The following is a 14,690-nucleotide window of genomic DNA, read 5'->3' on the forward strand; positions in this document are numbered from 1 at the left end:
ACTCTTTCCCAAGAGCACTTTGGCAACATCTACCCAAGCCTTAAAAATCTGCCTATCCCCTGAGCCAATGCCACCTCTAGAGAGACAGTCCAAAGAATTATTAGAGATATGCTTAAAGATTAATGTGCAAGGATGTTTAAAGCAGAAATATGGATAATGTTTTTTTAAAAAAACAGTCCAACAAGAAGAAATTAGTTAAACCATGAACCCCGTTGCTATGTTATATTATGCAATCATTAAAAATCATTTTCGAGAAACATTTATCAAGGTGGGAAAACAGTCCTGATATACATTGTCTGGTGAAAGAGGCAGGATCCATGACTATGTTCAGAGTGGCAGTTTTATAGAGGGTTCCCAGTGCAAATTCACACACACAGGCACACAGGGAACTGAACAGACAGGAATCTGGGGTTTCTTTTCCTTTGTGTTTTTCTGGGGTTTCTAAGTTTTCTAAGTTGATGCCGTATCTCTTAGGTCATTAACACACACACACACACACACACACACACACACACACACACACACACACACACACACACACACACACACACACACACACACACACACACACACACACACACTTTATTTTTAAAAGCCCAAACAGACTCCTCTACTCCTCGTGTTTCCCATGAACTGAATAAAACGGTCTTTGATTTACCCAGTCTGCAATGGCCACCAGTCTTTTACACAAAGCCGAGGAGACTCTGTCCTCATCCTGCCCTGATAGCAGACAGCAAGACAGATTCAAGCCTCCACCATCCAGTGAGATGATTTCGTAAGCTACAGGTTTATCCTAATGGGGGTTGAGTTGAGGTCACAGTTATCTAGTTAGGGAATTTCCACAGACTGCACAAAATAAAATCCTGACCAAGGTCAGGGCATGGTGAGAGAGATAAGAGATGGGGACAAGGAAAGGAGGCAAGGAGTGCCCTAAGGTTTAGTCAACGACATGCATAGAGCTTTCCCAGGAAGGGGGAGGGCGGCTGTGGCCTGGGTTGTTTGGTTCCTCATGGCTTTTCCTGCCAAATGGAAAAAACTGGGGAAGAAGTGTACATTTACTAAACCCCAGGTCTGGCCAGCACCGTGGCTTACACCCCGCTTCTCAGAAGCTGTCGAGAGCCGTGGCCAAGAGCAATGCTTTGGAGGCAGAAAGACCTGGGTTCAAATCGGGTCCTGCGACCTCCCATCTGCGTGCAGGTCACTTCCTCTCCCAGATGCTCAGTTTCCTCTCCCGGGGGGCTGTGTGAAGAGTCGGTGTGTGAAGCCCGAGCAGAGTTCCTGGTGGCACACAGAAGACCCCCCATGTGGCCATATTTATGAGTGTGCGTCTGGCTCTAGAGCCCAGGTTCAAGCACAGAAGGATGTTGCCTCTTTCCGGTGCTGGGGTGATGGATACATTCCCTCAAGTCGACAAAATCTGGGTTTAAATCCTGACTCTGCCACTTTCCATCGTTGTGACAACAGGCAAGTGACAAATTCTTTGTAGTTTTGCAAAATGAAGCAAATAAACGTGGTACCTACCTGACAGGGCTGTTGTGATGTTTAAGTGAATTTATATATACAAAGGTTATTACTGTCCACAGAGCAACACAAGAAAACACTAGGAAGTATATACCCTGTGTCACAACAGAGTGAAGGAGGCCACTACCCAGAGGAAGGGGAGGGGAGAAGGGAAGGTTTCTCGCGGATGGGGCAGCTGCAGGTGGGCGGCAGGACTGCAGGGAGGATGCCCTGGGGCCATGGATGTCAACGGGTAGAGAGAAACAAAGCCTTGTTTCAGAGGAGGGCGCGTGTTGCTTGTCTGGCCAACTGTGAACTGCACTTGGGAACAGCCGGAGAAAAGGACTGTCTGTGGGTAAAAAGGGATCGGATCATGGGCAGCCCGAACATCAGGGTGAGGAGCTCGGCCTCTGCCCCATGGGCTCCCAGCTCCGGTGCAAGGCACTAGGCAGGGCATGGCTGGATCAGACCCAAGTTTAAAAAGTTAACCCTGCTTCCAGGGTGCAGAATGGACTGGGCGGCAGGTGAGCAAGACGGGAGACAGCGAGGAGGCCTCTGAGGTTCGGCAGTGGCGATGGTGCGGGAGGAGTGAGACCTCACCGAGACCCGCTGGGGAGAGGTCAGTCCCAGAGAGTCTAACCCCGCCGGCGCTGGTGCAACCCCCAACGGGGACCATGGAGAAGAGGGGCAGGTCAAGTTACTAACTTGGGAAATGTCCACGATTTGCAAGTGAGTGGAGAGGTACCATCAGAGGGTCACAGATGAGCCAGGGCAAATAAAGTTGTTGTTAATACTAGAGAAGAGCTGAAATTATACATAAAAATAAATAAACTAACGGGAGGACAGATCCTGTTCAGAGACCACACTGCTAGGAGACGGGTGAAGAGACAGACATTTGGGGGAAGAGGGGAAGGAATTTGTGGGCGATCTGAACATCCTGACCTGCCCAGCAGACTTAAAAATCTCAGGATTTGGAAGGACTCTTGGAAGCGGGAGAGGGTTCAGGAGAGTTGGGGAAAATCTGGGAGAGGTTTGGGGAACCCAAGAAGAAAGAAGAGGGAGGCGGAAGAGAGAGGAAGAAAAGCATAAAGGTCATGCTGGGCCCAGACACACCAGAGGACACCACACCCTCCATCCGGGGGCCGGGAGGATGGAAATGGCAGAAGGAAAACCCCTCCCCAAGGACTTCTGGGCGGAGCTTCCCTGCCTACATGGGAGGTTAACTTCTGATAGCTGGACCACTTTTCTACTCTTTTCTTTTCTTAATCAGAAACCTCTTAATGAAGCCTAGAACACCATTGCAGAAGTGGTTCAAGTAAATTACAGGGTTTTTTTTTTAAGGTGTGGATGCCCGTGTTGTCAAATCACCACTTTCACCTGCATTAATCGCTTAAATGGGTTCTGGAAACAGCTAACTCCTCGGCCTCCTCGTCAGGACCCCTGGGGCGCCCAACAGGGAAGGATGCTGGGGAACAAGGTTGGGCATGCAGCTGATGGGGGACAAGGCTGTCACACGCTGGCCTCTGGGCCATGCGTCTATCTTGCCTCCCGACATTTTTAAGGGAGGTCGGGGCATAAAATTCCACTCAATCCCTGGGCTTGATTACTGCTGTAAAATGAAAATGCAGATGCCAACATCCAGATAGGAGCAATTACATTTTTAAAGAAACTCTGTCTATGTGGGAATATGGATTACATTTAGTAAATGACTGTGCAATTCAAACATCTACAATGGATCAGAAAGCGCCAAGTTCCAGAGTTTTCTTCCAAATGAATTTTTGTTTTTCAACAGGCACAACGGAAAACTTTCAAAGCCAAGCAAATTCAGTCGATAGCATTTTTCGTTTCAATCCTTTCAGTGGGACCTCTACATCCTTATTTCTCAAACTTTTGATGTGCAACGGCGTCAGTGACCTGTTTGTAAGGACAGGGAACCAGGCTCACCAGTGTGGGAGTCTGAGTCACAGAGAGGCAAAGGGAGTTGCTCAAGGTCCCCGCCAAGTACACTGTCACATGAACCCAGGTCCATCTCCAAAAGTTACCTCTTGGGTACAGACCTCCCTTCCCTTGATTTTCCAATATATCAGCTGACCTTGCACATCTGGAATTGTGCTCCGAAACAGCTAAGGATGGGGACAGGCTCGATCTACCTTTCTGATCAAGTCTTTATGTGGATATAAATGGGGGTGGAGGCAAGGAAAGGAGGCAAGGGGGAAGGGGTGGAATCCAAAAGAAACATGTGCTTCCCAAACCTCAGAGTGGTTAAGACTTGTCTGGGGGTGGGGGCTTGTTAATTTGTGAATCACCACTTTTAAGGCCCCAACACCTGGGTGTCTGGAAACACACTTTTGATGTCACTTTACTATGTTCTTCCCTGTAGCCTGCAGCCTAAAAGTACTGTGAAGAGGACAGCCTGGGACTTGTTTATGGGAGGCTCTGCTCTATCTGCTTTGCACTCAAAGTTGAGAGGATGCTGATACTATGAAAACTCAGGTAGAAGGGAAAAATAACTATGAAACTGGCTGCCAGCTGAAGCAGTACCACAGCCAATTCAGCAGAAGGAACACAAATTCTCGGAGCGGGAAGAGGCAAAGGGGCTGGGACTGGAAAGGAAGAAAAAAAAAAACGTTTATGCATTCTCAGATAGAGCAGTTTTGAAACATACACGTGATTGGCAGGAACTTGCCCTTCACCTGAAATGTTGAGGTCTCTTGAAACCTGAAGTGTTTCTTCTTTTTTTTTAATAATAAAAAGCCAGAAGATACATCTCACCCGAAATTGGTTCATTGATTGCTGCAGAATGCATAAAGGATTCTATTTTGGAATCTCAGACACAGGCTTCTGGGAATGTGATTTTTAAATTAAAAGCAAAGTGACAAATGAAATAACTGAAGGGGTCTCTTAGGGTCAATTTGGGCTGCAGAGTTGGAAAAAGCTATTGCCCAGGGCTTCCCTGGTGGCGCAGTGGTAAGGAATCTGCCTGCCAGTGCAGGGGACATGGGTTCAAGCCCTGGTCCGGGAAGATCCCACATGCCGCGGAGCAACTAAGCCCGTGCGCCACAAGTACTGAGCCTGTGCTCCAGAGCCCGCGAGCCACAACTACTGAGCCCACGTGCCACAGCTACTGAAGCCCGTGCACCTAGAGCCTGTGCTCCACAACAGAAGCCTGCGCACCACAACGAAGAGCAGCCCCCACTCACCACAACTAGAGAAAGCCTGTGTGCAGGAACGAAGACCCAACGCAGCCAAAAATAAAAAGTAAATAATTTTTTTTTTAATTTTTAAAAAATTTTTTTGCGGTACACGGGCCTCTCACTGTTGGGGCCCCTCCCGCCGCGGAGCACAGGCTCCGGATGCGCAGGCTCAGCAGCCGTGGCTCACAGGCCCAGCCGCTCCACGGCACATGGGATTCTCCTGGACCGGGGCACGAACCCGTGTCCCCCGCCTCGGCAGGCGGACTCCCAACCACTGCGCCACCAGGGAAGCCCTAAATAAATTTATTGAAAAAAGAAAAAGAAAAAAACAAAAAGCTATTGCCCACCGTCACAGACCACACTTTTGTTTAAGGTCTTTCACTTAAATGGTATTAGAGGGTTTCCTATTCAGGAGGTTTTCATACCTATTAACACATTTGATCCCTACAGCCGTCCTGGGAAGGAGGCAAGTGGGAGGTAGCTCTGCCCATTTCACAGTTCTGAAGCTGAGGTTCAGAGATGTCACGTGATCTGCCCACAGCCACACAACTAGCTCCCTGGTACAGCACACAGTAGAGCCTACGGTTTCCCTTGATTTTCCTATCCAGCACCCAGTACACTGCAACCCACAGACTTTCTTAAGCAATCCCACTCAAGAACCAAGGAATGCTGAAGTCACCCGCACTGTATTGGGAGTAAGATCACTCCATTCATTCAGCAAATATTTATTTATTAAAACACCTACTGTGTGCCAGGCACTGTGGAGGTGCTGGGGGTGTGTCAGTGAGTAATGCAGGTCAAATTTCAGTTCTCATGGAGCTTACTCGAAGTGGGGAAGGCAGATGATAAACAGTAAAATGTCCTGGTAGTGACAAGTGTGCTGAAGGAAATTAAAGCAGGGTACAAGGATGGAGGAGTTGGGGGGTGGGGGCGATGCTGCTTTGGAGAGGGTGGCAGGGATGCAGATGCATGCAGATGTCACGGCACTTAAAACACGTGGTGGGACCTCTCTGGTGGCGCAGTGGTTGGGAGTCCGCCTGCCAACGCAGGGGACGCGGGTTCAATCCCCGGTCCAGGAAGATCCCATATACCGCGGAGCAACTAAGCCTGCGAGCCACAACTACTGAGCCCGTGCACCACAACTACTGAACCTCGCGCACCTAGAGCCCGTGCTACGCAACACGAGAAGCCACTGCAATGAGAAGCCCGGGCACCACAACGAAGAGTAGCCCCCACTTGCTGCAACTAGAGAAAGCCCACGTGCAGCACCGAAGACCCAATGCAGCCATAAATAAATAAATTTAAGAAAACAAAAAACAACAACACTTGGTGACCTGTGGCCATGGATGGATCCAAGTCCCCCCTCGTGACTCCCTGAGGGCACGGGCTGTATACTGGTCATCTCTGATTTCCGAGTACAAGCCACAGGCCTGGGTGTGGTAAGTGCTGCGTAGAGCACCAGCGGACAAACGGCTCTGCCTGACGACAGGCTGGACTGAAAGATGCCACTTTCTCTCGACATGTAAGCAGCAGACTCCCCACTTGGTAAAATGAAGCCTTTGGATAGTTTTTAAAAGGCCCCCTGAATGTCAGGCACAAAATGTGCCGTCTGCCTGCCTTCCAGCAGGGGGCTGGCATTGCCGTCCAGAAGGACGGGTACATAACCCTGGGGCTGGGTTCCAGGCGGGGAGGTAAGGCAAAAGGGCTACTTAACTCCTAATCCCAAAGGTAACCCTGGGCTAGTCAATTTCACCTCCTTGGGCACAACCCTCCTGACCTCCCTGCCTTCCCTGGAGGGGAGAAAGCACCCAGCATACAGTAGACACACACGAAGTCAGCCTCCTCTCTTCCCAGTAGTGTTCCGGAAAGCAAGGTTAAGACACAAGTGCACCGACCCCATGGTGCTGCCTCCTGCAGCTGATGCCCGAGTGCATGGGAAGCAAATGGAGGGGCTGATTCTTGCTCTTTGCACCCTTTCCACCTGGCCTGCTGTAAAAGTACAATGGAAATGTCTGCAGCACAGGAATCTTGAAAAGGCGGCCCCGCCCTGGGGCGCAATCAGAAGTCTGTGTGAGCTCAACATTAACATCAGATTCTTGCTTGGGGGTTTTTAAAGAAAAAGAAAAAAGGAAGAAATAGAATCGGCTTTGAAAGATTTGTATTGCAGCCTGCAGCTACCTCTAGCCATGAAGTGTCATTACTTCTAATCAGATTCTCTGGTCCTTGCTGGGCACTAGTCCGGGGTCCCTAGGCCGTGGAGACCAAACACTGCCCTTCCAGGTCATCAAAGAACCTTGCTGGAAAGCCAGTTGGAGCCTAATCCCCAGGAACGCCTGCTTTAGTGCAAAGCCCTTTGAAGGGGGGCGGGGGGGGGGCGGGATTATGACTCAGGAGGAAATGCACATGTGCGGCAAGCACGAGCCGACAGGCAGGCAAGGGGCTGCGTGCACTTGACAGGTGCGTACAGACCGGGTGTCTTGTGGCTGAAGAAAGGCGGAGGTGGGAAGCAGCACCGCGCACAAAATCCAATTGGTCGGGGGTTAAAGGATCCTACTTATCTCTGTAGCTCCATCTAAATGATGAATCTACGGCAGGTAATAAACAACTGGGTTTGTCGGGAGGGGGAGGGGGAGAAACATGAAGCTAGCGCTGGAGTGATTCTACACCTCTTTCCCGTCCAGCTTAAAGGCAGGAGGCAGGAATCTTCTACGATAAAAATATCAATCCTGAAAAAAACAAATAAAGGCATTCTCTTCCACCCTAGAAAATGCTTCTTTGATTTGAACCGTAAATAACCAGGTGAAAGGCACCATCATTTTCTAAAACCTTGAGGATCTGCTTGAGTCAGATAAATACACAAGACTAAATTAAAGAAATGCACCCTCTCAAGGTACTGCATCACGCTGTGGGCCCAGCAACCAAACATTTATTCAATAAAGGTTTTATTAATAGTGAGCTTTCAACATGTCATTGCTGGCAGGACTCAGAGGACCCAAGAATGAGTGCGGAGCCAGAGGAAAGCCTGTGTGTCCCCACGAACACATTACCCATGGTTTCCAAATTGGAAGACAGGAATGAGACAGGGGAGGAGGAGCTGTGTTTCAGACACAAAGTTGGAAGTGGTAATAATTTGTAATGGCTTCAGCCAACCATGTACAATGGGAAGATGACAAATGTGTCATTTAGAATGTGCCAGACCAAATACAATAACTTATATTTAATACAGACAGATTCTTCCCGGGTTATTATGCAAAGGAAAGGAGGGTGTGATAACTCTAATTAAATGAAAGGGCCAGCCACTGGTTTAAACTTCTGGAACGTTTCAAATTCTAATATGCTCCTTGGATGTACCTGGGAGGATTCAGAGACTGTAATGAAGCCGTTTAATTTTTATCGAGATGAAACACACGCATCCATACACACACATCCCGGCGGCACGTGGATACCCCGCATTCTGCTACCGGAAGAATCAGGGACTCAGAAAGCAAATTCACTCAGAAAGTGAATTTGATTTTGAATGCTCCCAGGGTGGTGCTGGGCATGCCACAGTCCTGTTGTCGTGTTCTCATGTACTCTGGAATGGCACAAGGGTTAGTGTTCTTGGGGTGAGGGACAGCAGTCAAGTTCTTGTCAGCACAGTGTATAAGCCATCAATTTCTTGATTTGGTAGGAGGCTACCCAAGAGTGCCAAGATTCTTGTCTCCCAATCGTTAGCCAACTTTCTTTACTCTGCGATAAACGAAATCAATTCCAAAAGAACAAGAAAACACCGGATTAGACATTCTAAACGCCTCTGTGTAGTACATACTGAGCAAATCACAGACTGTCTGAACTGCAAGGGACCTTGGGCAGCCCTGGCTCATCCACCCTAGGACCCGTGGAGAGTCAGTGACTGGCCCAAGGTCACACGACAAATGTGCAGCAGAGTCCAACATCCCTGGCCTGTGGACTTCCTGGCCAATTTATCAAGCATTTTTGGCTGAAAATCTTTGAATTCAAAGATTCAAAATAACATTTTGAACATTTGAATTCAAAAATTCAAATAACAAAATACTTTGTTATTATTATTAGCTTGGCTCCTGTTCGTTCAAGATAGACTTTTCAAAAATCAAACGTTTCAACATAATGCAAATAGTAAATGGCTTGCCTTATCCGCACCTGTCCCTGCTGATTTAGCAAATAGTCTTCAAGAGAGGGATGGGAGCCCCATCAGACAGAGGATAAAATCCTCACTGAACTTGCCCTAACAATGGATACTTGATTTGTCAGAAGAGAAGTGGAAGAACCCTTGTATACTCAATCTCCTCTGTTCACTGAGAGAAGGTGACCCTCTCTGATTCATCAACTCTTAAGGAATTTGATTCCTAAAATTTAATTTTCTTTATACACACACACACGCACACACAATTAATCTCTCCTTTGAGAAGCTCAGAGGATCTTTCCCCACTTTCTACCTGCAGAGGAAAAATAAAGATTTCAAGATCGAAAACATATCTCCTCAATACCCAAAACATGGGAACAACCTAAGTGTCTACTGACAGATGAAGGGAGAAAGTAAAGGTGGCGCATATCTATATACAATGGAATATTATTCAGCCATTTAAAAAAGCAAATCTTGCCATCTGTGACAACACAGATGAACCTGGAGGACATTATACCAAGCAAAATAAGCCAGACGCAGAAGGACAAATACTGCATGATCTCACTTATAAGTGGAATCTAAAAACGTTGACCTCATGAAAGTAGAGAGTAGCATAGTGGTTGCCAGGGTTTGGGGGTGGGGGAAAGGGGAGATACTGGTAAAAATTCCAGTTATAAGATGAGTAGGTTCTAAGGATCTAATGCACAGCACGGTGGCTACAGTTAATAATTCTGAACTGTATTCTTAAAATTTGCTAAGCGAGTACATGTTAAGTGTTCTTATCATGAAAACAAAGTAACTGTGAAGTGATGGTATGTGAATTAGCTTAGTTGTGGTAATCATTTTGCGATATAAAGGTGTATCAAATATCCCATTGTATACCTTAAATACATACAATTTTTACTTGCCAGCTATACTTCAATAAAACTGTGGGAGGAAGCAAAAAATAAACAAATGAAATAAACAAATAAAATTGAAGAAGAAGAAAAAAGAAAACACGTCTCCTACTAAATGCAACGTGATATCCTGGAACAGAAGAAGGGCAGAAGCAGAAACACTGGTGCCATTTGAATAAAATCTGAAGTTAAAATCCCTGCACCGTAGCTTATAACGAGGGGCTGGAAGTGCAGAAATCCCGGTTAAGGGCAGTTTGTATCTCGTAGAGAAGCCAGGGGCTCTTTGGGCTTTCAGTTAAGGGACTTAACACCTTTAATTTTGTGGAAATGTGTCAACAGCTACAAGTGTTCTAAACTGTCCCTGAAACTCCCGCCCATCCTGCAAGCCCAGGCCCTCCTGAGGCCTCAGAGATGAGGTTCCGCCTCCTCCGTTTTAAATTCCATCCATGGAAAGTCCGTCCCCCTTTCTCCCCGGAGTTAAGGTGACACAAAGCGGCACTCGTGTGCCTGTTGCTTCTGGAGGGTCCAAAGGGGTGTGTTCCAGGCTAGTTATGTGTCTGGCATTGGCCGGAAGGAAGAGGGTCACCCGAGAGGCAAGTGTTCCCTCAGCCTGCTCAGGAAAAGTGACAGGGGTAAGGAGCTGCCGGGATCGCACTGGCTCTCACCCATCCAAGGGCAGTTCTCTCCTATCAACACCACCCCGCCCCCCCCCCCCCCCCCCCAGCAAGGGCAGTTCAGCAGCTTCAAAAGCTGTTCCAAGAGAGTTCAGGTCTGACTCTGGAAGCAACAGGAGTAAACACAGGAGCGAAGGCCTGGTGCTGTTCTGAGTCACCGGGTAGCAGCACCTTGGGGTAGTCGAGGGACGTTCAGGGAGAAGATGCAGAGCGCCATCAACGAGATGGGGGAGGGCCAAACGGAAACTCACAACTGAGCAGCTCCAGCCTTAGAGGTGCCGCAGAGTCTGAGGTGGGAACTGAAGGGAGACTCAGTGTTTTGAAAGTCCAGGTTACCTGAGGCCTTTCCCAAGTCTATCACCTTGTGATGATTAAGCTACCTGAGTCCTTTTAAACTGCCACGAAAATTGAATCCACGTTTATAAATGACCATTTGGATCAAGTATCTTTCAAGTATAAATGGATCATCTGGGAACTCCAGACCTTTTCGGGTCAAAGGCTAATGGACTATTTCTTTATAAATAGGTGGAATGTCAGATAACAGGAAGAGATTGGCTGGGGGGAGGAGACAGAGAGGAGGATGCCAGGAAACCCACAAGGAGCTTTGTCCGCTGCACCCCTGAACAATATAAACTCATCCGTCTTTTTTCAGAAGCAGTGAAGAAGTTTCTAAAATCCTCAGGGGCCTCCCTGAGGGGCAGACAGATCAGGAAGCAAATGAGGGAAGCCAAGGTCAGAGGATGGTCATGCCCCAGGTGAACAGTCAGGAAGTGGGTTCACGATGCACCTGGCCACAGTTCATTAACAGACACAGGAAGTAGCTTGGGGACCTCTGCTGCCTACGCGTTCCCCAGCAGCCTGCAAGCCCTCCGCTGGAGTCCAAAACACCTGCATAGAGGGGACCCGAGGCAGGGGCGGGTGGTGGGGTGGTGAGAAGCTGGGTCACAGGCAGCCCCAATCCCCTGGGAAGCAATTTCCCTGCAGAAGCAGATCGTGTCACTGCTCCTTTTCCCCAGAACCCTTCACTGCTTGCACACAAAGGTGGTGCTGGTGGTGCTGGTGGTGGTGGTGCTGGTGGTGCTGGTGGTGCTGGTGGTGCTGGTGGTGGTGGTGCTGGTGGTGATGGTGGTGGTGGTGGTGGTGGTGGTGGTGGTGGTGGTGGTGGTGGTGGTGGTGGTGGTGTGTGTACCCCTGCAAGGGATCCCTGAATCCACACATAAACCAAACGCTCTCCACCTCATACTCCAGTTGATCTGCAATAGCCCTGGGCACGAGACCAGCAAACATGTACATTCCTTTAAACAGCATGATTAAATCCCTAAGAACTAGTTGTCAGGAGGTTATTTTTCTCAATTAACAGACACAAAAAGTACAACTACTCTCAAGGGGGTGGGGGATTGATTTTTGACATTCAGGCAGCCGCCTCCTTCCCAACAAGGTTAGAGACACAGTCCAAGTGAGAACCAGAGGTTATGAGGGGGCAAGTGACGTGTCCCAAGATACATGGCCTGGTTCAATAAACAGCAGGGTCAGGCCAGAACTCTGTGGGTCACCAGACCAGCCTCCCTGGACCACTCTGAAGCTAACAAAACTTCCTTTCAGGGGCAAAAGCCTAGAGAATAATGAGAATAACAACAGCAGAAGGGGAGGTCACCCACTGATAACTGACTATATATGCCAAGCAGAGACCTTCTCTCTTTCAATGCTCATAAGAACCCAGAGCCTCTTTCGCACTTTGTAATCACACATTTGCCTAAGTATTTGATAATGCCTGTCTCCCACGCGCTAGCCTTTATGCCCCATGAAGGCAGGGTCCATGTCCGTTTTGCCCATCACTATATCCCAAGTGCCTGGCATCTATTTGCTCAAAAAACTAGATGTTCCTGTTTTAAAGAAATACTTTTAAGAAAAACGGGACCCAGAAAGGTCAAGCGATTTGCCTAAGGACACACAGCATGGACTTAATGCCAATATGAGGAGCTTCGCCACTCTGTCCCGTACTCACCCCCAAACCAGAGCCCTACCTTGACGGCCTCAGCGTGGGTCACCCGGGCCAGGGATTTGTCGTTGACACGCAGAATCTGGTCCCCGACTTGCAGCCCTTCCTTCTCGGCCAGAGAGCCTGGCTCCACCAGCGACACATAGATGCCCACGCCATGCTCCGAGCCCCCGCGGATGCTGAAGCCCAAGCCCTCGTGGGCCTTGGCGCGCCGCAGGCTCACTAGGCGCACCTCCCCGGGCCCCGCGCCGTCGGGGCCGCCCCAGGTGGGCTGCCTGTAGGAGGAGGTGGCGGGCAGGTAGAGACCCTCGGCAGTGTATTGGTCGAAGAGCAGCTGGTCAGAGCGCGGGATGACCAGCCGCAGCATGGGCAGCAGACGCCGCTTGACCGGGCTGTCCAGCAGCACGCGCAGGGTGCGCACCAGGTCGAAGACGTTGCGGCGCGCGTGGTAGGCGTTCAGACAGTGCGTGAACTGCTCCCGCTCCGCCTCGCTCAGCAGCGCCGTCAGCGCCTGGTGCAGCTGGCGCACGTTGGCAGACAGCAGTCGCAGCCCCGCGCCCCCGCCGCCGCCGCTCGCCCCGGCCGCGGAGCCCAGCGAGCCGGTAGAGGACGAGCTCACCGACAGGCCGTCCAGCTGCGCGTTCATCTCCCCGCCGAGGGCCGGGCGGACTCGGGGCGCGCGGTGGGGCAGCCGCTGCACTCGCTGGCACTGGCGCGACAGCTGGATCCCCGGGAGCGCGGAGATCGCAGCCGGAGTCTGGGTTTGGGAGCTGGGGGGACGCCGAGACAGGGGATGGATCCTGGGAGACGCAGAGACGGCTGCCGGAGTCTGGGCTTGGGCGGGGCGGGGGGTGGGCACGGAAACAGTGCCTGAATCCTGGGGGTATCGCGGAGACCAGTGCTAGAGTCCGGGCGCGCGAAGACGGAGGGGGTCGCGAAACTGGAGTCCTCGGGGCGCAGAGACGGAGGCTGGAGTCCAGAGGACGCGGAGACAGCGGCTGAAGTCCGGGCAAGGCGGAGACGGCGGCGGGGTTCCAAGGGACAAGGAGTTGGCGGCTGGAGCCCTGAGGTCGCGGCTACTGCGGCTGGAGTCCGGGGGGACGCGGAGAGAGCAGCTACATTCTGGAGGGCACAGAGACGACGGGTGGCTGCAGTGGGGTGGGGGGGTGCCCAGCAAAGCTGACCGCCCCGTCACACCATGCCCGGGGCTCCCCCAGCCGGGCCGCCCGTTCCTCTCGGGCTGGGGGACCCCAAAGTCATAAGTTGGGGTGGGGGGCGCTCTAGTCCCAGAGCCCCCCGAATCGCAGCTGATGGAGCCGCACGGGCGTCCGGCAGGGGGTGCGGGGCATGTCCGGGGCAGCCCTGGGAGGCAGCAGCCCGGGGACCCCTGCGCCCCCCGAACCCCCGCGCGCAGACGGAGCCGCGCGGCCGCGAGCCGGGACTTTGAGAACTGTTGAGCAGCCCCGGGGCCGATATTCCAGCGAGTTCCGACGCCGTCGCTCTCGCCAGCCCAGTCTTGGCCCCGCCCCCTTGCCCCTCCCCCTCTCCCGCCCTCTCCCGCCCCCTCCCCCACGCGGGCTCTTCAGGAAATGACGTCCGGCTTCGCGCCTGGCGGTTGCCTGGAGACGGGGTGAAACAGTCCAACCCCAGGGAAGAAAGGGGTGAAAGTGGGAGTAGGGGTGGAAAGATAATGCGAGTCCCCCCACTTCTCCAGCTGCGGGCCGGGGGCCTGGACCTCAAAAACTGCTTTTCCGCGATCGAAGCCTGTTCGTCAGGATCGCTTTGGTGCAGCTAGCAAACTAGCTAATTCACAACTGGGGGGGGGCGGGGATTAACCAACTTTTTGACCCTAAAATACTGAATGCTTCAGGCTCAATTTTCACCTTGAGAGCTCGCGGTCCCTTTCTGCACACACTAACATTCAAGTTCCTGTGTTTATGCGGACGATTGTTGGGCACCTACTGTGTGCAAGAAACCTATCTCTTCAAGCATATACTGGTGTCTGCAGGAGCCAACTCCAGTGCAGGGATAGATCAGACTGGACCCCTGCCCGATCTCCAGTAGATGGGAAAAACGTTTTCACAAATAAAAAGTGGACACAACACACACACATGCAGATAAAATAGAAAACTGGAGATACGGGAATAAGGTGGGTGGATTGTATCAATGTCAGGATCAGGGTTGTGATCTTGTCAACACTGGCAGAAACCGAGTGAAGGGCATATGGGATGTCTGTATTATTCCTTACAACTGCATGTGGATCTACAATTATTTCAAAATAAACAT

The 14,690-nt window shown here is 50.8% G+C and overlaps 1 protein-coding gene across 4 annotated transcripts in view; it reads right to left on the bottom strand.

Annotated features, from left to right (window-relative positions):
* Nucleotides 1-13,917, bottom strand: part of WHRN (whirlin) — an 88,647-nt gene extending 74,730 nt beyond the window's left edge. For all 4 annotated transcript variants that reach the window (XM_012532840.3, XM_004269301.4, XM_049711021.1 and 1 more), the window contains exon 1: nt 12,430-13,917. In XM_012532840.3, coding sequence (XP_012388294.1) covers nt 12,430-13,050 — 621 coding nt within the window. In that variant the 5' untranslated portion in view covers nt 13,051-13,917. The remainder of the gene's footprint in view (nt 1-12,429) is intronic.
* Nucleotides 13,918-14,690: the final 773 nt, after the last annotated feature.

The sequence above is a fragment of the Orcinus orca genome, chromosome 6, assembly GCF_937001465.1.
Source record: "Orcinus orca chromosome 6, mOrcOrc1.1, whole genome shotgun sequence".
NCBI classification, from domain to species: Eukaryota; Metazoa; Chordata; class Mammalia; order Artiodactyla; family Delphinidae; genus Orcinus; species Orcinus orca.